The following is a 26,925-nucleotide window of genomic DNA, read 5'->3' on the forward strand; positions in this document are numbered from 1 at the left end:
CATCCCACGGGGGGGAGTGAGCGAGTGGCTGTGGCTGCCTGGGGTTAAACCACGACACGTATTTAGTACAAATACTTTTTTTTAACAGAGAATAGAAATTTCACCTAGAACGGGGGGAGGGGTAAACAGCAAAGAAATAATTTCTTAAACATAGAAACAGAACTACTTTCCTGAGTCACTAGTTACAGTTCCCCATTAGGTGAGACATCACATCATAATGTCCCCTCCATAAAACTGTCACAGCCTCACCTTACAAATAACAAGGCTCCTTCCCCCTCTGCCTCCACTGCAGCTGATTAAGCAGCACCTCATGTTTCTAATGGTGGGAAATCTTCTTGCTACTCCCAGCTCCCATTTCTTCAGAACCTCTCTTAAGTGGACTCTTCAGAACCTACTCTTCACTCTCTCCCAGCCTTCAATTGTGATGGGTCAAGTCAGCCACCATCTTTCACGGTTTTTTGCAAAAGAGGCTCTCCATTCTGAGCACCTTCACTACACTTCTGTACACCTCTTCTTCTGCTTGAATCCAACATTCTGGGAATGGAGTTGTATGTAGCACTCCACAGTAATCAAAGCCATGGAGATGGACTTCATTTTCCCTCATTTCTTCTAGAAATACCTCACCCAAAATGTTTTAGAGGTAACTCATAGCACTGGGATTGAGGAGATAGAGAAATTAAAGAAGTTGCATTTCTCATGTTTTGTACCTTGGATGCAATTACAAGATTTGTGTAAACCTGATCCTGATACTGCTAAGAGAAATTAATAAGTTTTTCTTTTAACAGAGCACAAGCAGAAGAGAGATATGGGAAAGAGCTGATTCAGATCGCCCGAAAAGCAGGAGGACAAACAGAAATCAAGTAAGGAATTCTTTTATTATTAGTGCAAATGAAAGCATTTAGGAAGCAACATCCGACTCCCATGTTTTGCCTGTGGTAAGTGGGTCATAAACTGCCCACTTCAGCACGTTACACAGCACTTCTCAATGTACAGGAAAAATGGGAAAACACTGTAGTCCTTCAAAGCAGGATTTACAAAATCTGTATTTGGGAATTTCCAGTAGATCTTTACTGAGATTTTTTTTTTTTTTTAAATTTCAGGATTGCTAATGATGTTTAATATTTGCTTCCAAAACCAAACTAAGTGATGGGATAAAGAAGGGAACTGAAAGGTTGTGAAATGTTTAGGATGGTGGCCTGGCCGTTCTGGGAAGCTGGTGGACTCTTGAGAGACTGTGACAGAACACATGCAAAGTCACCAAAAATCAGCTTCTGCAGCAGGAAAAAGGCTTATCTTAGGAATACAAACTTTAAACCCTCTTTGAAGGGACCTAATTTGAAACAAATCATTGGAACTACTGAGATACACTGAAGTGACATGTTTTTCTCCGTCTCTTAGCTCATGGATAATTGTGTTGGGAGGGGAAGATATATGTTGGCATGGAATTTAACTTAATAAACACTGCTGATAAAATGCTGCTATTATTGATGGCAGCAGCAATGATGAGACATTTTGTCATTATTGTAACAAGTAATAATACAGTAATAAGGTGTCAGAAGATGAAAATTTGGGGTCACTGAAGAAAGGTGTAAAAGAGAAGACCTCAATCTAAACACAAAACAGCTCTATTGATCCCTGAAGCCTGTTACCCTCATCTGTCCTATCTCTCATTTCTTAATTGCCATCTCCTTTTTATGTTGATTTATCACTCTCAGGATGAGCGTGGTTTTCCGTTCATATTTTATTGGAAAACTTGCACCACCATGGCGTGCAAGTGCCAGGCAAACACCCGTAACACTTGTGACTGATTGGGTGGTGACACATGCAGGCTGACAGGGAAACTGTTGCATTAACCCAAGCACCTGACAGTGCAGAGGGCACTGAGGCTCACTCCAGAGAAGGTGCAAGCCAATCCTCCCCTGGTGCTCCATCCCTCCCTTGCCCCCGAGCAATGCAGTAAGGTATAGCAAGGTTCCTAGCAAAGGCTGATGGAGATGGCTTCTACCTTCCTGGTGTCTCAACTCACAGACCTAATTGGAGAAAAGGAAGGAGAATAAAAATTATTTTGAAATTAAAATAGCAGATTAAGGATGGACGGCTTCTTCCCAAACCAAAGGCTAAGATCAGCATTCCAGGGTTAGTGAAAGGCTCCACCTAAATTTCTTTACTGGCAATGCAGGGTAGGCAGAGCAAACGTGTTCAGAAACAGACAGCTTTGGCTGCCCTTCTGTGACTTAGTGGATAATTCATGGGTCAGACTTTTCCTGAGAGATCATAAGAGCTTGATTTAGAGGCAGAGCCAAGTCCCAGAGTTGGGATATGGATCCAAGTTTCCCTCAAGTTGGTGGAAGTTTGGACTCGAGCCCAGCTCCACTTTGATCCTGCAATTTTATAGCTTGGCATAGAGAGGAGGCTGAATATACCAACAAGGCATGCTGCAGAGCTGATTTACTATGTTTCCATAAACCCACGCCTGGTCTGGGTAGCGACCAGCTTTGTGCTGATATTTTTATCAGAGTTAATGTCTCACTGTAACTGCTTTGCAGCAGAGAGAGGACAGTTTCTGTCATTCAGCATCCTCTGGCTGTTTAAGGAGTTACACAGATAGGCCGTGAAGGGCATTGCCCAGAGTAAACACTTTAAAATCAGAGACGACTAGGGTCTGTTCAGGGCTGGAACAAGTCATGAAAATGAAATTTTTGACCCAGTGTGAAGTTTCTGTTGGTTTGTATGACGTAGATTGCTGACAGCAGTTCTACTCCCAAGGTCAGTCCTTCAGGGAGACTGGAGGGAGGGAACCTTTGCCTACCTGTAATAAGAAAAGCACGAAAGGACTGTGCTACAACTATCCCCATGTACTACTCCCAGTGCTTCCTCTGTATAGGACTCCCTATTATCAACTAGCACACCAAGTCCTAATAGTTTTACAAATACCTGACAGGCTGAACAGGGCTGTTCACACCTTCTAAGTACAGCTTTGAGTAGCAATATTTCTCAAAGTCTAATGAAGCTGTTGTGCAGCTTTGTAACTAAAACTTCCATTTGACACCCACCAGGGAAAACGTAGCTTCCACGTTTTTTTGCAGAACATTTTACAGAACTTCCTGTGCCGTGCTGTATATTGCAGAGGAGCAAGAATTACTGATTTTAGAGCACTCATTTTCTTGCTAATGCAAAATTATCCTCTAGTCTTAAATTCAGTCATCTTTTAAACATCTCAGATACAAGAGCTTCCTGTCACTTCTCCTGGGAAATTATTTCACACCCAATAGTTCTCAATATCAGGAAGGTAACTGATAACCTTTAAAAAAGTTGATAAAAAGAACAAAGAAAATCCATCCGCAACAACGACGCAGAAACTTCCATTGTCAGAAAATACCCAGCAGTCCTTAAGAGAACAACTGCAAGGCAAATTAATTCTGTCTAGCACATTATAAACGACTTCTGAAAATAATGAATTGGCTGCAAAAACCTCCCATCACTCCACCAGGTCAAAGCAATGATCTGTAGCTGCTATGGAAAGCAGAGCAGGAGAGAAGCAGCACAAAGCTGGAGCAAGCAGCAGTCCCTGTGCAGGGGCCTGTTGGCAAAACGTCCATGGCAAACCCACACTGCAGCCAGTGCCAAATCTGCCGAAGCGGAGATGGTAGCACTGCTGCCTGCGATGAGCAGCCCAGCATGGGCTCATGTGCTTATGTCCTTCCAGTACTGGTGTGAACTGCTCTTTCCAGCTCCAGAGATGCAGTCCCTGGCAGCCGCCCAGCTCTTCTGATCTCAAACTCTTAGAGGTTAAAAAACGTAAAGAGAAAACCCCAAACAAATCCCTTTCTGTTGCCTCCTGTGCTTGGAGAAGAGGGTCTGCTCAAGGGAAAAAATGAGGCAGCGGTGGGGAGGTACTGCCCCGGTTGTTACTTAGCACAGTCAGGACCAGCACAAAACAAGGCGAAGAGAATAAGTACAATGAATCAAGACAAGTAAAAGGGAGAAGCTTGGAGAAGTTTATGGCACACTGCATCAGGTAGTGGCCATCACTGTGGAAAACAGTTCTCTCCCAAGCCTCCCCACATTTTAAAAGCATTTAGTTTTGAATCAGAGAAAAGAACAATTTCAACATTTTTTTCAGGCTCTTCCTTTCTTCCCCAAACTTTTGCTTCATCTGGAGCAAATTGCTGAACTCAGCTGAATGTATAAATAGATTCAACTGCCCGTTTCAATTTACTGACAGACACAGATAAAGACATATGCTGCTAACTCAAAAGACAGCAGGGAAGGCTTGCTGAAATGTACCAGCAACTCTAGGTCCACTCTCCATCACTTGGAGAAAAACCTAGGTGACAACAGTCATCAGGTTTCCATCCTATATGCTGTCCAGCGCTTGTTCCCTCAGCATTGTTGCAGCTTCTCTGATGGAGAACTGACCCCTCTAGGCCTGGTACTGCTCATTATTGGCAGAGACAGCTGACAGCTAAGGCAGTATTAGGACAATTCACTACTAAGTATCAGCAGTAATATAACACCATGACCTGGGAAAAAAGAGGGCAATATTGCCTCGCCATCTGCAGACTCCTTGGAACCAGAAATACGAGAAATCTGACCTCAGAACTAGCAGGGGACAAGTTTTTAACACTGCTCCTGGAGGTCCGACTGACCTCAGTGAGGTCCTTGCTGTTCTGTTTCAAACCACTATTGGGACCGGCCATGCCTAGTCTACAGCTGTAGAAAAATGTCTAACCAAACTAAAACCAGAGGCGGACACGGCACGATGAAGGAGACATGCCACAACAACCTTTTACTTTATTTCTATTAAAAAAAGAAAAAAAAAAAGCAGCAGAGTTTCTAAAAGGAGCTGGTGCTGGTTACCATGGGCATAGCAAACAAACACTCCAGCTTCCAGCTCAAGAAATAGAAGTTCCCTGTAAGTGCTGCCTAACAGCCACAGCACACCATCATTAATAGTCCAGTCTGATTCAAGCAAGTTTAGGCGTTCTGGCTGCTTGCCCTTGCCTCGAGCAATACAGCTAGTAGAAACTACTTCCTATAGGGGCAGAAGATACCCTCTTTCCAACCCATGACTCAGATCTAACTCAGCGGTTGCTATAGGCCTTGGCGAGTTCATTGTAACTTACAGAAGGATGCACGCATTGCATCTAGGTGCAAGACTGCAAGAAGGGTCACACAGGCTCATACCAAAATCCCCTCGACCTAATAGTCTGTCCTCAACACTAGATCCCAAGGGAAGAGTAGAAGAGGGCAAGCATATGATGATATTTCTCCTAAATAATCTAGCCTTAGCAACTGGTTGTTCAGGGGCTGCCACACCACCAGCAGCTTTGTATGTAAGAGGCCCCAGTGGAGTTTTCTTGGGGGTTTCTTTCCTTATTTGAAACCTCCAAACATGTTAGCATCCGCTGAGTCTTAAGGGAAAGCAATGTACTTTCCTGTTAAGTGCAGAAGTGCCTTTTTCCTAGTTGATTTTTAGCCCACCACACCACACTTGCCGTGTTAAATCAGACACACAAGACAGAGGCAGATTAGCTTCCTTACAGTGCTGCATAGTTTTGTACTCTCTATATTCTGGAGAGTACACGTTGGAGAGGATGCACAGAAACAGGAGATTTTCAGCTGAGTTACAAACCCAGATCAAGTTTGCAAGTGTTTGCTGGTAGCATGCACAGTAATGATGCCTCGACATGCTGTATCTGATTCTCAGCAGAGCTCATGCCTTTAAAAGGAAACACCTTTCGGGTTGCAAGGTGACTGGGAATTTCCATGCAGTAGCTTTGGGCAGCTCTTCAGCAGAACAACATGAAAACAGAATATACTAGAGAGCCCAGTTTTCACATCTATTCTCAGCTTCAGCTGAAATAGAGCCTTTGGGAACTCTGTTCTTTTGTAAAATAACTGATGTCAACACGCAGTAGCTGGTTAAATTCTGCCTAGTCTGACAACAGCTATTTTTGTCATCTGCACTGCTTGTCTCTTCTCATGTATATGATTTCCTACTTTTTTCCTTCCCTCTTTTCCACTACCATCTCCTTCAGGCCCCAGGAAAAGGTAGTTACTTAAAGCTCATGTTTGCTCTGCCCTTCTCTGCAAAGCCTGAAATAGAATATTTCAGTGAGGGCATCTGTAATGAAATGCCAATTGCTGCTTCCTGTGTATAAATATAGTGCATCTGTCACATAATATACAGAATCCTCTGTATTATTCACGCAAAGCAGACATTTTTGAACTGAAGCGAAAAGTCATTCTGGAAGGTCACATCCTTCCAAGGTTAGCTATTCTCCACTCTAAAGTTCTGAACCTGCACAGAGTTTATACACTTGTACTTTGAACTTCCAGGACTCTCTGAAAATGGACCCAAGCACATACTCTGAAAGACCTAAGCCTCTGCTTAGTTCTTGTTAAATCCAATGTAGATAAATGTAGATAGACATCACACCACAGGTGGGACCTGTACAGAAATCTTTCCAGTTGCATTGAGTGGTTTTGTCTTTCTATCTCTGAGAACAAGAAGAAGACACCCCATCAAAATTAATTCTTCAATGTTTTCACCACATCCCCACTAAGCAATGTTAGACATGATTCTCATGAGAAATACTCGGCTATGTGCCTCGCCTAGGACTTGGTAGTGATATCATTACCCTCCTATTAGAAGAGAATAACACCTCCCCCTTCTTTTCTTTTTTGCAATGCAGAGTCCCATGTGCAAATTATTTGAGACCAAATGCTTCTGAACTTGTTTTCCCCCTCACTTTGCTACCACCACTGGGCTTCACAGAAAGAAATGTTGGTAAAACCACATCGGGTCTTCCCTTTGTGGAAGGAAGAAAGACAGACGTTAGCCATGGCCTCAGAGGAGACTGGCTTTGGGTTGGTTTCATAACTGTGTTATCAGGATCCAAGCTACCAGAGGCAGAGGGTGAATGAGACTGCTGGAAATTAATCTGTAGAGTTTATCTGGCAGGGACTTCTCTCAATTTCAGAAAGAATATTTTTAAAAATTACAATAAGAACAGAACATTGTAGATCATATTGATCTTAAAATGGAAACCTACCAGAAAGGAAAATGGGGTTATTTCACACTTCTATTCACCACCCAAAGGTAGAAAAGAAAGAAAATTTAAAAGAGCTGTGGTTTTCTGGTTAAAAGAGCCTGTTTTACTTTCCTGTATATGAGAGGTAAAGGGGCTTTCTGAATTACTCAGTTAAACCAGTCTCTAACTGAGTGAGAAGGCAAAGTACTGAAAAAAAGATGTCCAAACCATCAAGCCTACAGTTCTAAAAAAGAAGTGTGGTGCAACAGAACATGTAGTTAATATATCTGTGACCTAAGCACTGCCACTGATCAAAATCTGCTGATTACACCTCTGGTGCGATAAAATTCAGTGAGCAGAAGCAGAAGGTACCAGAGCCCTATCTACAGTACATTTCATGGTGGTCCTCGTGTCACATAGGACTGCAGACCACAGCCCGCTCTCCAGCAACAGCTCAGTTCTCCAGTAAAAACGATGTCCAAAAATGAAGAGAAGGAAAGCAAAAGCAGAAAGCAGCTAGGACAAGTTAACTTTAGAGTGCTGTCATCCATTGTTCCAATGAAGTCCCCTTCCTGAATGAACCAGAAAATAATCTGCACAGTGAGTGAGTAGAATGGATTTATGAACAGACACAGTGGTTCCCCACCACTCCTCATACCTGTACTGCGATGGTGGGCGAGTGCCAAACAAGGCACCTCTGCTGGGACAGGTCCTGCTGGGAGAAAAATCAAACCAAGCTCTCAAACGATGCATTCTATAAATGTTTATCCTGTTAGAGGACAGCCACAAGGACTAGTGGGCAGTGCCCTGGAGAGACAAGGTTGCCTTTCCAGCTTTGGTGTGCTAGGTAAATTTGCATAAGTTCATTTGGAAAGTATTTTGCAATCTACAGAGCAAGAATGCTAAACAGTGGGTAAGCTTTACTGTAAGGACCTTCTCCCCTTGGTTCTCCTGTTCCTTTAAAAGCTCTGCTATTCTTCTCCCCCTCTGCTTGAAAAGCCACACACTGAACCCTACAGCTCAATTCCCCTGTACTCAAGTAGCAGGAGACTACAGCAAATGAAGGCAGCAGCCAGGGTTGGTGTCCCAGAAAACGGCAAGAATATTTAGCCACTAGATGGCAAAAATCACCAGAAATTGCTGTAGAGTGGCCGTTGCACAGGCTCTATCAAAGCCGATCTTCAAATGTCCAAGGGGGAGTCATTTAACAAACATGCACAGTAAATTTGTGTCCCACCCTATTTTCAATGAGACATCTGCAGGAGACTTCACGTAGGAATGCCCAAAGGGAAGGCTGGTGCTCTCTCTTCAGCTGGAGTGCTTCAACAGTCTTCCAGAATTTACACAGCAATGTCAGGGTGAGCAATTAAAAAGAGGTAAATAGCAAATGTTCAGTTTTTCTTGAATTATTTTAAACCCAGGGTTTTTTAATTTGGCCACAGAACAAACAAATAAAAAGAACAATTACTAGTACAACGCTAAGCAGCATAATATACTGAGAGGATAAAACACTCAAAGTGTCCACGAAAATGAGATATCCTCACTTTGGATGCTTCAGAATAAAGCCCACATCAATGCTATTAGAAAGTCAAACCCAACCGAAGAAATAGGTAATAGGTACTGTACACACAAACCAGCACAAACAAAATTAAGAAAGGAGTATATCTCCGGTACACGACTTGCTTCCATTAAACCCTCCAAAGCTCTGAAATTATATATGTCGCCGATAAAATCAGAACGTCTAGCAGCAGCAAGGAGCTAATCTATAGCACTGCTGCTGCAGCCAGCACATCCCTGCAGTCCAGAAGTCATAAAGGAATACCTGACGGATCCATGGGTCAAATTTGATTTATTTATTCTCTCCCACACGTAACTTGGCACAATGACATATTTGCTACTCCCTTAAGCCCCACAAGGATGAGGGATCTCATTCACTGATTTTAGAAAACTATTACAAAAATAAGGAAGGAAATGGCTTAAGCCTATTCCAATCTACTTATGGATTGTGGCCTTGCCCCAGTCAGCAGCTAGGGAACTAACTGGACTCTGTCACAGAAGGAGCAAAAGGCCAGAGGTTCCTGACAAGGCCATTAGAGACCATGCAGGGGGCAAATGAGCCTTTCTCCAGTCCATAGCCAGATGCGTCATTGTACCAGAAGACAGACTTGTCCTTACAGAGAGCCATTAAAGAGGAGAAAAGCTTTGTGTACAGCCTATGATCATGAACTACTCTGGTAGCTCAGATGCCTGGAAATCAAAAAAGCAGAAAATTGCTTTTATCTTTGATATGTACTGAGAAAGAGCTATTTTTCCATATCCATTACAGCAAATTTGCCAGTCTTTACATAACCTGAATCAGCAGTAGCAAAGGTAAAAATCTCTGGGAACAACAGATCAACAGAGTGTGCAAACAGTATCTGCAGTTTGCAGGGGTCCACTATCTTCTAAATTCCAGTATTTGCCTATTTCAGGCATTAAGGTGTTAGCACATTCCCCACCTCCCATTCGAGAATCCACACAAAAAAAGCAATTTTATTCCTTGTATATATTTGATTTTTCAAAATAATCCATTACAACTTTTAGGTGAGAAAAAGCTATCTTTGCTGCTGATATTCAACTTGGCTTTTAATGTCAAGCTTTTAATTAACTTAGCTGGCAAGAGCACTGTTTGTTTCCTTTGTGTTGTAAAAATTTAGTTTCCATCAAAATTTGACACCAGACTAATTTTTTTCAAAATGAACCTTCAAAATGTTTAAATATTATTAGAAGAAAACTGAAAAATACTAAATCTAGCATGTTTTCCCTGACTTATCTCAGGAAATTCACCAGGATATATCTAGCTGTAAGAATCAAACAGTTAGCTCAATATTCAACTTCTCTGGCTGCAAGTCTTTTCCTTATATTTCTATAATTTAGATTTGGAAGTGGATAGCAAGGCTGCTATCACTGAGGACAGGCCCAGCCTTTCCCCTTGCCTGTGCATTTTTCTTATGCCTGGCAAGGCAGCCTTGCTACTGGGAGAGCAAGCTTTGATTAGGAAACAGATGTCCAGCTTAAATTAACACAGGGCAATTAGGATCCTTCATGTGTCTCTTAAGACTCCTGAAATGGCCCAAGAGATACAGGATTTCCCTACCCATCTGCAGCAGCACATGGCTGGGAAGTGATATGCATCCTCATCTGTGCTCTTCTGGTAGCCAGGCTTCAGCAAGGGAGATTTTAGGGTCTTCATTGCTTTTCCCTTGGGCTCCCAGCTGGGGTAGACCAGGGCTCCAGGGAGACTCCAGAACTGTTTCTTCCAAGGAACACCACACTCTGGGTCTTGAAGAGATGTTTTTTAAATCTGAAAAAGCTCCAAATCACACCACAGTCCTGGCTTCTGCATACACAAATACCCTGCCAGTCTGCAAACTGGGAGCTAGAGAAAATTATTCAGTACAAAATGCCTCTAACAGACTATGCTCTGTCCTCTCCCATCACCCCTGTAACAGTACCTCTGCTGCTTTGTTAAGATGGATTCTGGCTTGCCAAAAAGGCAGGGCATCAGGCTATTTATCATTACACTTTCATGCCCTTTTGCAGCTCTACGTTGTAGGAACACTTAGTTGTGCAAATGCATTTGGACAAGCAGCGTAACATCTCTTTTTGCTCATCTCCACACTGTACTTCGCAGCCCAGCACCGAGACCTGATTTCACAGCACGGTTTATTCATGCTGTGCTTCAGGGATGTGGAAAACCCCGGGGAGCATCAGGGTTTCGAAGGCTCGGTAGACTGCTCGGTGCGTGTCTTTGCAAGAGAGCGAGCGGTACCACACGGGGGTGCTCGGAAAGCATGGTACGGAGGGTGCTGCGCAGCAGAGCTGCTCTAGCTTCAAGGGTGCCTGAGAAGGAAAAATTTGCTGGTGCTGCATTTAACATAGAGGGTGGAGCTGCTTTCCCTCTACCCTTCAGACTAGTGCTCCAAAACCCAGTTCCTCTCAACTGTCGTTATTTTACTCAGTTGACTTCTATCCCCTGGCAAGGTACAAGATCAGAGAAATGTCTGTTAACGTTCAACGTCACAAATACAGTGGGATTAAAAAAGAGGGTGCTCATAAGGAGTAGTGCAATTCCTTGCCTCATGGAGCATTTTATTGCATTTCCTGATGGTGAGAGATTGATGCTGTTGTACTTGTTAACATGGTCAACTGTTATTACAAGACTATTAGATTATCTCTACGTGGATCTTGGAGATTGGGAGGGAAAGTTTTTTTCTCTAGATTCACAACCCATCTTTAGAAGCTTATACTAATGAAGTGCACTTGTTTCTGCCTCACAGCACACTGAAGGCAGCTTTTGAGAGGCTCAAGCAACGTAAGTATTTGTATCTTCCTTTCTAACCTGGGTAAGACTGGCACACAATATGTTCATTGCCTCTGGGGACCCCCCCTCTATTTCCAACTTTTCTACCCCAGTCTGTAGTGTGGAGGGTGGAGGGAAGGGACACTCATTGGGAGTCCTCCATGGCTGGGAAATCAATCCACCCTCTGGTGGCAAAGAAAAGGGCTTGTTCCTCAAGTTAGTTTTATCAGGATAAAGTGACAGAATATCAGCTCTGTTCCCTCTTCTGCAAACCACTGACGCCGGAAGAGCATGCTTTCCAGATGTGCCCAAGGCTGGACGCAAACCTTTCACACACAGAAAATGCAACACTGTCATAGCCAAAAGGACACCGTACCTGGCTACTGACACCTGCTGTTTAGATAAAACCACCCATTTGAGAAGCAGCTGGTGAATTAAAGTATTTTTAGATCCTGGGTGGGGGAGGTCAACATTTCTGAAAAACATGGAGTTCCATTTCAGAGGCACCAAAGCCAACAAATGCAGGGGAGTTACCAGCCACTTCAAACAGCATCAGGTGCTCTGAAATTCAATCCATCCTTGCTGACCCTTGGAAATTCTCAGCTTGCAACCTTGACTAATGACATTTGTGCAAGGCTGGACGCAACTGGAAGCAGCTCCCAAGAGCAATGACAGTCCAGCAGCGTAGCAGAGGGAAAGCAGATGCAGGCGGGGAATCGTTCCCTCCCTCTGCACCACAACATCTGACCTCCAGACCTGGAGGGAAGAGGGGCGGCTGGGGCAAATGGGGCTATGAAGAAATGCAGCCTGCTCTGCACTTGCCAAGGCTGCGCTGAGTGGGTGCTCCAGTTCTGCAGTGAGGAGTCTTTCCCACACACTTTGCAGGCACTGAGAGGACCTGCAGTGAGCACTATTCAGGTTGTGAGCCCTCAGCAGTGTCAGTGCATGCAGAAACATAGGAAGGCCTTTTTTTAAGGCTGCCCTGTCCATGAGAAGTCATACGGCAGCCACACCCCAGAAACACCTCCTGAAAAATGTGACTTTAAATATAAAGACCTTTCTGCTGACTGTGTATGAATTCTGATCTGCTTTAGAAATTGAAAGTGTTGGAAACTCTCATATCCAGCTGGCTGTAATGCTGAAGGATGAACTGAAAGGAATAGAGGAGTTCCGAGAAAGACAGAAGGAGCAAAGAAAAAAGGTGAGGAACTAAAGAAATGTTGAAACAGATTGGGTCGATGGTCCATGCTGATGACCTGTCTCCAGCCATAGCCTGTGAATACTGCAAAAGGTGATAAAAACAAGCCCAGTGTGCCCTGTTCTCTCCATACACTAGACTGTGGAAGAAAATCTCATTCTGATCCCAGCTGGAAAGAAAGTGCTCTGAAGTCAGGAGACATAGGCTTTGGTCACTTTTACTCTCTGGTGTAATTGCAGATACTATTCCTGTAAGAACCTAATCCTTCCTTTTCTCTTTTTTATTCCCTTCCTAACTGGGTTTCTTTGATATGATCCTGCCTGATCTCCAACATGCACTAAAATAAAGGGGTAACACAAACATTTAAAAACATAAAAGCGACTGAATGTCATGCTGAATGCAACACCAATATATGCTGAATTACAAATACATGAAATAAATACTATTCAGTTGATGCTGAATAATAAAAATTGAGTATATTTAAGGCCATTTCATCCTCTATGATCTTTCCAAGCTCGAAGTCCCTTGAAAAAGTAGCTCTCAATAGAGACAACAGTGGTCATTCTTACACCTCTTCTGGTTCCACGGGGTTGAAGACAGATGGGATATCCCTTAACACTGAAAGCTCTGATTGATGGAGGAGTAAAATAAAATACCCAGTTCTTTGTAAATTTTAAACAAATGAAAATGCATATGACCAGTATCCAATGCCACAAATGCCTTGTGTCTACAACCCTGACACACAGGAACTTTGAAGAGCAGAGAACTGAATATAAGAGCGGGCAAAGCCAGTGCTGCTTCTGAGATCTGAGGTCCCCAGCAATCTGATGAAGCAAATAAGGCATACAAAGACAGACAGCGTGCACATAGTTCATCAGCATTTGTATCTGTCCCCCCCCCACACTTTGCCACTAGGATTTACAAAGAGAGGCTCTCTCCTGTTGAAAACCACAAGCCTGTAACTCAACTGGAAACAGTTAAGGGGCCTGGAAAAAAGGGAAAACCTACTTCAGAGTCTTAGGCAAGCTTTTTTTCTCCATCCAGCATGCAGCTGTGAGGAAGTCAACATTAGGCGTGCTAGATGGTGTCGGCATTTTTGGTAACTTCCCAAAATGCTGTGATTTGTGTTTCACTCTAGCTGCCCTCAGGACTGTGCCATTTAGCCCAATGTCAAGCGAGCCTCTGGGTAGGCCCACAGAGAGCTTTGCTCGAGCAGGGTATAAAGATTAAAGGACCAAAAGCGCCACTGAAGAAACCCATACCCTGCCAAGTAAGAGCGTATCTCACTGTCACATAGACTGAGTGTATCACAACTAAAGCCATAAAAGAGAATTCAGCAGCATCTTTCCAACACTGACTAGCTGATTATATGGAAATCAGATTGCAGAGAGCATAAATTTGCCAGAAGCAACAGCATATAAATTACACAGGAATGGTTTGTTTTTAAAATGGACAACTACCCTTGCTCACATGGGTGAGAGAGTGGTTTGGCCTGCAAAGGTGTGGGATCAAGCTCTTGACCCAGTAAGGAACTCTGCTGGCAGAGCTGATGGGCACTATGACTGGTGTTGTTATGCTGTTTAATCTCCTTAAGCAAAAAAGCCTAGAGCAAGAAATGCTTACGTGTGTGCGCTTCTTACAGTATGAGTCTGCGATGGAGCACATGCAAAAGAGCAAGCTGTCCCATTATAAGAAAACAATGGAGGTAAGCTAAGAGATTTTGTGCAGGTTTTTTGCTGCAAACTGGCTCCAGTTTGGGACAGGTTGAAATCTGTATTACATGTACCTATATTTATAGAAAAGCCAAGAATGTGGGAGTGTGAAAGAGTGCAAAAGTGTGTGTGTGTGAGATTCATCCTATGAAGAAGCAGCTGATCTTCCCTGCCACATCCATGGAGAAGTCTCCAAAACAAATACTTAGAAAGTTAATGTGGAATGAACAATGTCCCAGGTCAAACAGGATTTCATTTTCTCTAGGCAGAGACACTTCCAGGAGCAAATGTAATTTTTCAGTCTGTGTAAATACAATCTTAAAAATGGTGAGGGATCTTGTAAATGGGAGGAAACCTCTCCAGCTGGAAAGCTTGCAGGTAAAGCAACTGCAGGCAGCTGGTTTGGTTTCCAACAGGCAATTGCATTTGCAGAAAAGTAGTTGCAGACCTGTCAGTGCTACTGCCAGAATTGTACCAACAGTTTTTATTTAAATGTGTTTGTTCTAAGTGAATCTCTAAGACAGGTGCAAATAAAGATTTTTTTGCTTCTGAGGACTACTCTGAGACTGTTACCTATGGGGTGCTGGCTCTGTCTCACAGCCTGGAGCAATGGGCAAGGCAACACACTGACTTTGGCCACCTAATGCTCGAAGTCACACTGTAGACATGACAACCCACCCCCACTGGCACCCTGGGAGTGTGGGCTCCTCATTTTGCCTCTACACTGTAGGTCAGAGAGACACCTCATGGATGGTGCTAGTGCTTGCTGCCTGTGTATTCATGACCATCCCTTCAGGGAGCTGGCGGCAATTGTACCAAGTAAATAATTTTAGAGCTGCAAGAAGAGGACACGATTTATGCTGCAAGCCCCTACCCCAATTTTTCAGTTCTATTTTTCTATCCCCTTAGGGTGTCATTGGGAACTTTTTCTGTTGCCCAAACTTGGGCACTGATTTTCTCCCCCAGACTGCAAAAGAGGCAACGCCTCGAATATCAAGCTGGAGACAACTCAGCCTTGTTCCCTAACTCCAACTGTCCCTTTGATTTCATTTCAATACAGTCAAAGAAGACCTACGAACAGAAGTGCAGGGAGGCGGATGAGGCCGAGCAGTTCTTCGAACGGACAAGTGCTTCAGGCAACCAAAAGCAGACAGAAAAGGTACCTTAGATGACAGTGCTATTTAAAGAGGTACAAGAGAATACAATTGAACCACCCATTCTGTAAGATGCCAGGGGCTGATTTGCCATCTCATTAGCCCCTTAGAATCAAAATTGAAACAAAGCACCTTCCCAAGGAGGTTTTCCTTCACTAACTCCTTCAGTAACCCTGATCTTGTTTTGCCATAGGCCAAGGGTTTGTAAAAAGGCAGGGAAGGGACTAAGTTATCTAATTAATTTATCCCAGACTATGATCTATTTTCTCTCCGAAACCTGAAGGGAGACTGAATAAGGTGCTTCTCCAAAATTATTAAAAAAAAAAAAAGAAACAAGTCAGAAGTGTGTCATGCAGTCAGTTTTGCCTTTTGGCCGCTTACATTTAGTAGACATAGTATCTTACATTAAAATGCATATTTTTCCTCAACATTTTTCTCCTTATGGTTACTTTAATTTCAACTAAATTTTCAAACTCAAAAATAAATCATTGGAAATTAAGGCACTGCAGTCCTTCATTGCATCGTCTTGATACTTGTGGCTGACAATTCACTAACTTTTAATGGGAACATTTTACAGCGGAACAGATGGAGAAAAAATAAATGAACTCCCTTTGGCTCGATAAAAATCAGTGCAGTGTAAGCAAAAAGGATCAAAAATCATCTCGAGGAGCGGGGGGATGGAGACTCTAAAAACAGCATCGGAACTTTGCATTTTATTTCCAGCATTTGCTGGAAATCTTTGATGAACAAAACCCTCCAGCTTAGCTGTAAAGAGGGGATGAAATCCTGGCCCTATTGAAATTACGCCAGTGCACTTAGCAACTTCAATGGCATCAAATCTGACCCAGCTCCTTTCATGCTGGAGGATCCCAGGGTGCTTCATTGCCATTACTTCCACACACATGCCAGCACACTTGAAATGCACAGAGGCATCTCACAAGAAACATGTCAGCTGTTTAATTCTGCACAGCACTCACAAATACTTTGGGCCAGGCAGCAAACAAAAATGAAGCTTATATTTCCAGCCTACTACACATTTTCCAACCAGCTGTGATGGGGAATATGGTCATAAGAACCCCTACCTGAGCCTTGTCACGAAGGGCAGAATGGAAGAATGTGTTATACTGATGTCTTGAGCGTGCATTAATGTACTGTCATCACCGTCTGTGCAGAAAGACCTGGGCATACAGAGCTGTCAGTAGTAGCTGTATTTTCATTTGTTAAAAGCTGCAGGATTTAAAAAAAAAAAGTTCTACCTAGATAATTTTGCTTTTAGGCTTCCAAGTTGTTATGGGAAATAATCTGGCATTTGCAAAGTATTTTAAAGGCTGTGTTCTTTTCATCTATGTATTACATGAGGAGCTTGGAAGACACAGAGTTTTAACTGCCATTTATTTCTGCTTATAAATATCTATTAGAAAAGCACATCAAACGCCTGAGGAAAAAAACGCAACTCAGCCAACAGATGCAAGCTTCAGGCTGGATCATGCTAGCACTGAGCTTCTAAAGCAGGGGTGTCTGAATGGAAAGATGTAAATTGCCAGATTTCCCTTGAAGTCAGGGGACCTATGGTTGCATCTGTGAAATACTGGTCCCTTCTCCATAGGACACATTCAATTGAATCATGCATAAAAGCAGGACAGTCAAGAAGCATTTTTAAGTTTGAGCCTTTCCCTAGAAGGGGAAGGGGAGGAGGCAGCAAATAAACTGTGCAGAAGCAAAGTAAGTTTGGGCAGAAATTAATTTGCAGTGTTTCTTCTCCTGTTTCAGAGTCAGAACAAAGCCAAGCAATGCAGAGATGCAGCCAACGAAGCAGGTGATGCTCTATTTGCAACTGAACTAAGGTTTTTCTCAGCAAAGATCTACCAGCAGACTGATTTTGGTAGAGCACCATCCAAATCTCCCAGGCTGGTTCTGATTGAAGTCAGGTCTCCCAAAGTCACCTACCCAAAATTAATGAAGAACCTTCTAAATAACAGCAAGCTGATAATCATCTCCATTTACTCTCTTTTGTGGAAATGCAAGTCTCCTGCTTTCATTAAAAATTTACAAAAGACCTCCTTTAATGACTTCACACAGGAAGGAAAGGCTCTTTCTGAAGCAAGTTTGAAAGCAGAAAAGAATGACACTCAGATTTCCCCCAGCCAAACCAAACCAGATAGAGAGTCCCCAGCTTCCCTGTACATGAGCATGGTAGCATTCTCCAGCCAGAAACCCAGTATATGTCCAGAGGGACAGGCCAGCAGACACCTGAGCTGCTTCATGAGTTCAGACTTGTCCCTCGCTGCTTATGTAAAAGTTTACACTAAATTAGATGTAACCTAGCTTACCTGGCTGGCTCAGCACAGAAAGAGCCTAAGGATGGTCAGTGCCCAAGCACGGTACAGACTCTTCATGTCTGATTTGCATTATCCCTACTGTAAAGTTTATAGATGATGTGCAAACCATGCAGAGAGAATCCTTACTCTAGTATAAAATTGCAGAGAAAAAAAAAATCCTTGTGGCCCACCTATTTCAAGCTCACACATTCTTGTGATATTCTAGCAAACCACTGGCCTAAAGTGTAAGAACCACAGCCAAGTCTTTATAGGAAAAGAAGGAGGAAGTCTGTATCATTTTTTTTTCCTAACTGTTGGGTTTCTATTATGTGTGTCTGTGTTTACAGAGAAGGTGTACAAACAGAATATTGAGAAGCTGGATAAGGTCAGGACAGAGTGGGAACAGGAACATATCAAAACCTGCGAGGTAAACATTGACTTTTGCAGCGATATATTTGCGCACTCTTTATTTTATCCTACTTGCAGATATCCGTCTAAGACCTGAGATATCGTCCCAAGGGTTTTGCTGTTTGCTTTATGTGGAGTCTCAGTAGATGTCTTTGCAAAAATACTGCAAAAACTAGAGTTGATTTAGACATAGCTGCTAGCTGTCTCACCTGCTTACACCCTCCTTTCTTGTTCAGCATATGTATGTAATCACTACATGAGTGCAAAGGTGTAAGAAGTGGAGCAACATGTGAACTGGTACAATCTATTGGCCAGCATTTGTAGCCAGTTTTCACCTACAGCTTACTGTAGGACTACACTAGTTTTAGGGATGATCTTCTATCACAGCCAAGATACAGTTGTTTCTCAAATAACTGCTCTGTGACAAAACATAAGTTCATAGAAAATGAACAGAAACGTAGACATGAAAATTAATTTTTAGTCTAAAAAATTAATTTCAAAATTGAAACAAGAATTCAATTAGTTAATTAAAAATGAAAAAATGAACAAACAAACAAAAGATTTCCTTTAGATTATGTTTTGTAAGAGGCTTCTAGAATGGCTTCTTCTAATACAGGAGAGGGTTCTGTGTGGGGGTTGTGGGTTTTTTTTTTCTTTTTAAATTTCACAAGTCCAACGGAAATTAAAAATTAAATTTGCTTCCTAAGCTAATACGTACTGTAGCATTCTGAGAGCAAAGAAATCCAAACCACTCAGAATCTTTATTTTGCATAGCACTTTATATTGACCTGCAAGAATATTTGCCTTCAGCTGTGGAGTAATCTTTCAGTTGAAAGGTGGTGGTAGAAAAGTCTTTATTTCCGTTATGCTGAGAATAGCAAGTTCTTGCGCTTGGCTAGCAAGTTTTGCACCACAATTTACAGGAACTGGTTGACATCCAAATAGCCACACATTTGGTCATATTAATCCTTCAAATGTATTTGCCCACCTGCTCAAGTATGATTTTGCTATGTTTACTTGTTGTAGGCTTTATTTTCACATACAATAAAGTGCCAGGTGGATAGCTTTTCAGTTCTCTGCTTCCTCTGGAATAGTCCCTATATGGGAGGACTGGAAAGTCCCACAGCTAGCACAGCAGACTTTCCATAGAAATTGTGCCAAGCCTTAGTTTTCCCCAAGATGCACATTTTCCTCTTTCTTCAAAAGCCAACAAACAAGGTAAGTGTTCCACAACCTGAAACACTTCATTTCTCTCACATGGCTAAATTTTGAATAGCCCCCAGAGCTTCTGACGTGCCTGCTGCTTAATTCAAACCACGTAAAGGAAGGACATTTTTAATGCCTTCTTCTAAAAGTGCCTGTAGACAGAAGAACTGATGGAATTTTTTGAGACATTTAGAACTAGTAACTAGTACAAAAGCAGCTTAAAATCACAAATTTCTGGCTGCATAGTGGAGCATCTGGAAGTGCCAAGGTTGCTTATGTTACTAGCTGAGCGCTGGACATCCACAGCCTGAAAATCCTGGCTAGCAAGTGGCAGCACTGGGATGACCTTCATCACGGGTGCTGTGCCATATTCCCTGGCACAAGAGCCCAGACTAACAGTCTGTCACACGAGCCAACAGAGGACAAGGTATGTGTCTAACATAGGGACCAGACGTAGTTGGCAAAGGGCTTGACAAGCGCAGAGTCACTACGCTTCCCTCTTTGATGAGCTGCATTTTCTGACAGGACACCATTTACCAGGAAAATTCCCAGTTGGCTCTCATGCTATTTCAGCAGCCCCTGAGGGGCTAGGCTTCAGCCATAAGCTTTTTGTTCAGGATGGATATCGAAATACTCATTTTCCACCCTTCAGATTCTCTATAAAAGCTTTTTCTCAGAAACTGGTCCCAATGCCTGCTGACTCCCTTGATGGACTCTGGGTTTTTTTTTATGGTAAGATATTAAATGGCAGGCGGCGTACCCAACTGAATGTTCTGCTGAATAATGCATACATTTGTGGTGTTCTGGACATCATTACTAGCAAAAGATAGAAACAGATGGCTAGAAGCATCTGAGCTTCTCACACCTCATAGAAAACCAAAAATTTATGTTCTACTTATAACAGCACAACTTAGTGATCAGGGTGGTTTGGTTTTTTAAAAAAGTTTTTAAAGAAAGAGTTTATCTGCCTCTTCCCTCAACTCAGTTCACACTTCTCTTTCTTCCTCCTTCATTCTTCCCAAGCTGTGCAACGACATGAGAAAATCAGACAGATGAAGGAAGGGAGTAAACTCTGAAGAAAAGTGCCTTCTCTTTACCATGAAAATAACCTTAGAAATGCAGGGAGGCAAGTCCAAAGTGCCTCAAGTAGCTTCAAAATAGAAAAGTGTGGAAAGACATCTTACAATGCAGAGATGGATATTTTTGGCTCAACCTCTAAAATAAATACAACCCTTTCATGCCATACAAGTTTTCAGTGTCATGGGCAAACAGGACCCTGACTCTGAAATCTTTGGCAGTAGAGGTAGCAGTCAAATCCAGATACTGATTCCTTTCTCTTGCTTCATTTTGGTCTGTAAAACATAATTTTGGTGCAATCAATTAAAACAAATTCTTGAGAATGAACAAGTAGATGCAGCTGAAAAGACATCCTTTACAAAGGATCCTTCAGCATGGTTTGCAGACACAGGAACTTGGCCCAGAGCATCCCCAGCCCTGTCGCTGCCTGCAATGCAAATAACTGACTTCCATGACACTACATCACATCTTCTCTTTGGCTTTAGGTCTTCCAGCTCCAGGAGTGCGACCGCATCACCATACTCCGCAACTCGCTGTGGGTTCACTGCAACCAGCTCTCCACGCAGTGTGTGAAGGATGATGAGGTACGGGCACCTGCCATGCAGCTTCACGTACAGAGGAGGGAGAGGAGGAGGAAGAGTGCTCTCGCAATACAGCACTAGTTTGTCCTTCTTGGCATGTGCTGTCTCCAGCTAACTGGCTGTTGTGCATGTTCAGTGAAGGGGGAGTATTCTCAGTCTAGCTTGTTCCCTCTAGATGTCAACCAGAGATGTGATGGGATGCAGACAGTCTGTGTCACACTTCATGGCACTTCCCTGTCTCCTCCCCTCTGTTTGCTGGGGAGTGCTTCCAGCTATCAGAACACGCAGTCGAGTATACTTGGGCTCAGGCACAGCTTTCAGAAGGGCATCCAGTCATGGTCTCAAAATGAGAAGACATAAAGAATACACTAGTTTGGCCTTTGAATGGATGTTGCCTGCTACTGATTTCTTTATTGCATGGTAAAGCCCTGGACTGCCTTCATCCTCCTCTCTTAAAAGGAAAACCAGAACACAAAGAACTGTGTTTACAAGAATATTTGTATGGGGGACAGGCCAAAGATCCATCCAGGTCAGACATGTTCCAAGTATAAAATGTCCCTTAAGGGGAAAAGTATTAGAAGAACATTAATTGTTAATTCAATGTGAAACGTTAAAAACTGAATTATTGGCTTCTGTTTTGTAGCTGTATGAAGAGGTTCGGGTAAGCTTGGAGAACTGCGTTGTAGAGTCAGACATAGACTACTTCATTAAGACTAAAATGACAGGAACACAACCTCCAGGTAACTATTCCTATTGGTCTTATCAGATGAGCCACTTTTTAGGCTGAGGCTGCAGTTGTGCAGTACATGTCCTTTGGAGCCAAAGCCAACAGGAGGAGTTTCTGCTTCAGCTATTCATTCCCAAATGCTGAGGCTCGGTTTCCCCTCACTGGGCTGCCACAGTTACTTGTGCAGCACTCTAAGTGGGATAGGTGAATGATCCAGGTTAAAAATAACCCTCCCAAGAAGAAAAAAAAAAGTTGTTTTGGCTTTTCAATCAGGCTAATTTCACAGTACAGCAGAACTGACACCATTAAGGGGGTGGCAACCTCAATTTCCTGCAGTGGTGACAAGTCAGAGTCAGCTTATCGTGTAACTGCACCCTGGTGTCCCCTTGACAGAGATGCTTCCGCTGCAGGAAAGCATCTTTGCTTCTCTTCCTTTGCAGCACAGAGAAGACCAGACTTTGTATTCTGTTTTGTTCCACGTGCCCAATGGAGAATAATATCTTTTTTCCTCTCAGGAAGTTGTTTGTGTAAGAGCAAGACCCTAGTTGAGGGAATTTGGAATGAAACTGGCTTTGTGCCAGCATATAGGAGCAATGTAAGGTTCACAGACTCTGTCCATTCAAGCTAGAGCCGCCTTTTCATCGACTTCAATGATCAAAACCTCTGGGCTGAAATGGAGACTGGGACAGCAAGAGCTGAGCGGTTATAAAATGAAAACATGCTGCTGCAGGGTAGGAGTTCTCCAAACACCTCACCAGAAAGAAGGCTATCTAACTTTTCACATGGCCAAATACAAACCACACCCTCATACTTCAACAAGCAATACAAGATATTTATAGACTGAGTGAAATGGAAGCTTGCGCTTCTGTGCAGCTGCTGCAGTAAACAAAGACTCACGGCCTTTGTAAAAGGAGAGAAAAATCCCGTTTCATCTCTTCATTAGCTGATGATGCATATCTATGCTGAAAAGATCTCCTCATTTTTTTTTTTAAATCTGTGCACAGATACTATTTCACTTCATTATCTGCTCTAATACCATACTGCTACGTCAAAGAGAAAATCCCCTTACTATGCCCTCAGCAGTACCAGTCGAGCTTACTTCCATTCAGAATGGGGAATAACCTACACTAGCATAAAAAAACCTTATACTGATAAAAACTTTCATGCTAGGAGTTGTATAGGTACAAACATCAGCAGTATGAATGCTCTGTCCCAAGGGCTAATCGTCTTGTAAGGGAACAGCTTACACCCCCTTGATTTCCTCACAAAGCTCAGAGCTGGCACCAATTACACCAAGGGACCTCTTCAACAGAGCTGGATGCAACCACTAACCCAGCACTGAGCTAGCTGGGGCTTGTTTTTCACCCAGCCTTTCTGCCATTACACCTATGACAATTAAAAATTAAAGGATTTGGGGATTTTTTTAAACAAATATATTGATACTGGTGCATTCGATGCCATTTTGCTGCTATAGTTTATTCTTCCTCACATAGGGGATACTCCACTGATACCAAGGAAAAAAATACATTTTCACCAGCAGAAGGAAGAACTGTGCCTTGCAGCACTGTGAAACAACTTCTGTATACTAAGAAATTTGTAATTCTCAGCTAGATTTATTTTTTCTATGTGAGATTTCTCGTTCTCCAGTTGCCTAGGCAATTTTCTGCAAACAGCTCTGGGCTATGTCAAGACTCATTTTTAATAAGAAATAGGTGGGAAAAACCCTTGAGAGCTTTATGAAAAGCAAAGAAACAACCGACTTGCTCTTTTGATGTTTTTTTTTGCCACCTTCTAGAAGGTGACATGTTCTGGACATAACATCCTGGTATCTCCACAGCTCTGGCTAATGAGTTTGCACAGTGGCACATGGTGAGCAGTTGATCTGTTTTATTGTTTGCAAAGTGCAGGAGGAAACCCATGTGTGGTTTTGCATTGTGTACCAGAAAACCTCCATCCTGACAAAACCTTTTGGTTTCTTGATGCTGTTGCTCACTCTCCTCTTCTACCTAATCTTACAATGCCTTATGAAATAGAACCTACACCAAGTGAAATAGGAGACCTTTAAATTGGTCAGAAAAATCCCTAATTACTATGAGTCTTATTTGTCAAGATTCTTCAACTAGTTGAACATGCATGCTCTGCTTATGATCTTGGCTGACCCAACGTGAGAATGTCAACACAACCTTTGGCCCAAGTCCAATCTCTTGCTTAATTTGCTGGTATCATAACTGCGATAATACGGTATCACAGATTTCACTCATGTTTGGCTTCAACACAGAGAAAACAGAAAGGGTGTGTGGCCACCAGCTCTAAGTAACTATACTGGGAGCTCTGAGATGAAAAATAAATAAATCCATCTGTAACTATTTCCTCTGTAAAGCCAGACATGGAAATGGTCTCAATCTCACCCTTAAAGACACCATAGGGGAGAGTGAAGGAACCGTAACAGAACTGTGTTTGAGAGAACAAAACCAGCAAATCAGCTCTGAGATGGTGGACAGGGGAGATACAAAAGGTAGGGAGACAATTAAGCACAAGCACAGACCAGGAAATTGCTCATTATTGCTACTGACAATAATGTTCAGAACCCTCCCCAGCTCCAATAAAAATTCCTGACTCAATACATTATGAAAAAAAAGAAGCAAAACACACTGCAGCCAATTGTATTGTGAACATGGTCCCAGGCTCACAATGACCCTGCTCTACTCCCTTAAATCCTGGGCTCTAGGGTAACAGAGGAACAGTCATGAAGGGAACTGGCTTCTTAATTAGGGTTAGTCACAGCTATTAGAATGGTTCTTCAGGACCTCGACTGTGCTTGTCTCAGGTCAAGCAAACATACCTTTCTACCAAGAACATATCTGCTTACAGTCACTGGAATGGCTTTTGTCAAGTCCCTAGATCACCCTGAGCTTCTCCAGCCCCGTTATAGACGAGTGCAGATAGTGCTGCATTACAATTTGCTCCAGCAGTCCCTGATGGTTGCAACTGTTTGCATTCTGATGGGGAGAAAAACGATTTACCTGTTTGAACATCTCATTTTTATTGCCCCCTTGCAGATGCAATAGGATATGAGAACTACTACAACAGAGAACCAAACAGAAGCAGCAGCAGCCCAAACCAGTCTTGTGGGATGATGAAGAGGTGAGTGGCAAACTTCAGTTCCCAGAGAAGGTATTTCTCTGTATGAACAGCAGTGTATGATGACAAGAAACAGGACCTGGAAAGTTATTGCTTCCTTCATTGTAACAAGAGGCAGCAATGTATCGATAAATATAACTTGACAGAAAAAGTAAACCTATTAAAACCAGAGTCAGAGTCATTTTGCAATGGCCTACTGGGAAGAGAGACAAGCAACAAGTTCATAAAGCAATTAGATGGGCAGCAATGGATAGCATCCACTTACTTCCTCTTTCCTAGTGGGTCATGGCACATAGCAACAAAACCACTTTGTTCAAGGGAGGGCAAAGGTGAATCTTGCTGGGAGTAAAGGCTGGGGAGAGCTGTCTTTTTTGGCAATACTTCCTGGCTTACTGCACTGTCCAGCTGAGAAGAGCAAAGAGCTGCTCTGTGTATGTAAAACAAGGAAAAAACTTTTAGTGGAATAACTGTGATGATTAAGGAGGTGATTTTTCTTTTTCTGATCCATTTATGCTGGTAAATGTTGTAACATGGATACAATTTTATCAGCTGAAGAGCATGGTAGATCTGTTGGTTTAAATATTTTATACAAAAAAGGCTAATTTATGGTGTAAGTGGTGTTATATTTAAGGCAGAAGAGCTTTCTATTTTGACAAGCCTTATTACATGATAAAGATAAGGAGTGGGCTGTGATCTCTGATTTAAAATGTGGTCCAAGCTTGTGTGCTGGTTTTAGCTTGTTGGTAAACTGATAAGGTTTATATACAATAATTTATTTTTCAGTTGGAAACCAGATCTTCTATAATAATGAATTCTAATGCTGCATCCTATGCAGTTACAGGAGACAACTGTACTGCCATTTAGAATACAACTGTGCTCTGCATAAGCAAGCAGCCTAGAAACTCACTCTCAGTTTTTCAGAAACTGTCGAGTTTGCTGAGATCCAGAAAATGTCCCAGAAACATTGAGCGTACACCAGCTAAAAAAATCAGACCCTTTAAATATGCCTTAAGCATGCAATACCATTTCTATCTATACTTGAGAATCCCAACCCATTTTCTCACTGTACTCAGTCTCCACTGCCCAGCTGTGATACAGAAAATAATGAGGGATAGATTTAAAAAAAAAAAACCAAAAACACCCAACCAAATACCAAAACCACTTAAATTCACAGTTTTTAGAAAGGTTCGTTATAAAAATGTTATATTTTTAATTGTATCAGAGTTTTCTGTAAACACAAAGAGATAATAATCTCTTATAAATAACTGGTAATTCCTATCATATTAATGTTGGGAAATAATTGGACTTTTGCACTGTGAGACTTTGGATCAACAAGAAAGTATTATCTCACGCATTTTATGCACAATTCAGAGATGGCTGATGGTTCAGTATTTTGCTACATTTAAAAAAATTTATTTTTAACTGAAGATAAATATATCCACAGCATAAATGAAAATAAATGTCCACAGGAAGATGTGGCATCTACCCAGTGCTGCAGCAGATGGAGGGAAGGTTGAGTGAGATAGCTGAGACGAAGGAATGCTCATACCCAGTCCTGTTCACTCATTTTGTGATTGGCTTCTCTTGGTTCTACAGATTCTCCGGACTACTGCATGGAAGCAGCAAAAACAACACGGAAAGCATCACTCCTTCAGCCCCTCCTCTTGGTATGCCCCTTCAGGAAATAAGTTTACCAGATGTGTTTGTTTAAGATCATTGCTAAATCAAGATTTGACATGGAGCAGAAACTGTACAGCACATATTCTCACATTGGCAGTCAGGAGTAAGAATAGTCAGGAAATTAATTTAGCTTGGATGTGTATTAAACAAATTTCCCAGTTTGAAGTGACAAATAATCCATATAATCCTCAAAACCTCTGTCGAGGCAAGGAGAAACTCTAAATTCAGAACACACTAGTCTGACTTAGATAATATTTTTCTCCTAAGGTAGAATACACTACCTCTACAAAACACAAGAGAATACCTGAAGTTTTTAACAGACCAAGCTCATGCCTTATGAATGC

General features: G+C 42.3%; 1 protein-coding gene across 1 annotated transcript in view; it reads left to right on the plus strand.

The window, feature by feature from the left end:
• The window catches only part of PSTPIP1 (proline-serine-threonine phosphatase interacting protein 1), a 34,358-nt gene that overhangs the window by 3,787 nt on the left and 3,646 nt on the right, over positions 1-26,925 (plus strand). The window contains exons 2-12 of the mRNA XM_010148400.1: positions 786-860; positions 11,357-11,391; positions 12,474-12,580; positions 14,220-14,282; positions 15,350-15,448; positions 17,214-17,259; positions 18,109-18,188; positions 20,938-21,036; positions 21,677-21,773; positions 24,820-24,904; positions 26,498-26,568. Of these exons, the coding sequence (XP_010146702.1) occupies positions 786-860; positions 11,357-11,391; positions 12,474-12,580; positions 14,220-14,282; positions 15,350-15,448; positions 17,214-17,259; positions 18,109-18,188; positions 20,938-21,036; positions 21,677-21,773; positions 24,820-24,904; positions 26,498-26,568 (857 nt within the window). The remainder of the gene's footprint in view (positions 1-785; positions 861-11,356; positions 11,392-12,473; positions 12,581-14,219; positions 14,283-15,349; positions 15,449-17,213; positions 17,260-18,108; positions 18,189-20,937; positions 21,037-21,676; positions 21,774-24,819; positions 24,905-26,497; positions 26,569-26,925) is intronic.

Source organism: Eurypyga helias, unplaced genomic scaffold (genome assembly GCF_000690775.1).
Source record: "Eurypyga helias isolate BGI_N326 unplaced genomic scaffold, ASM69077v1 scaffold53, whole genome shotgun sequence".
In the NCBI taxonomy this organism is placed as follows: domain Eukaryota; kingdom Metazoa; phylum Chordata; class Aves; order Eurypygiformes; family Eurypygidae; genus Eurypyga; species Eurypyga helias.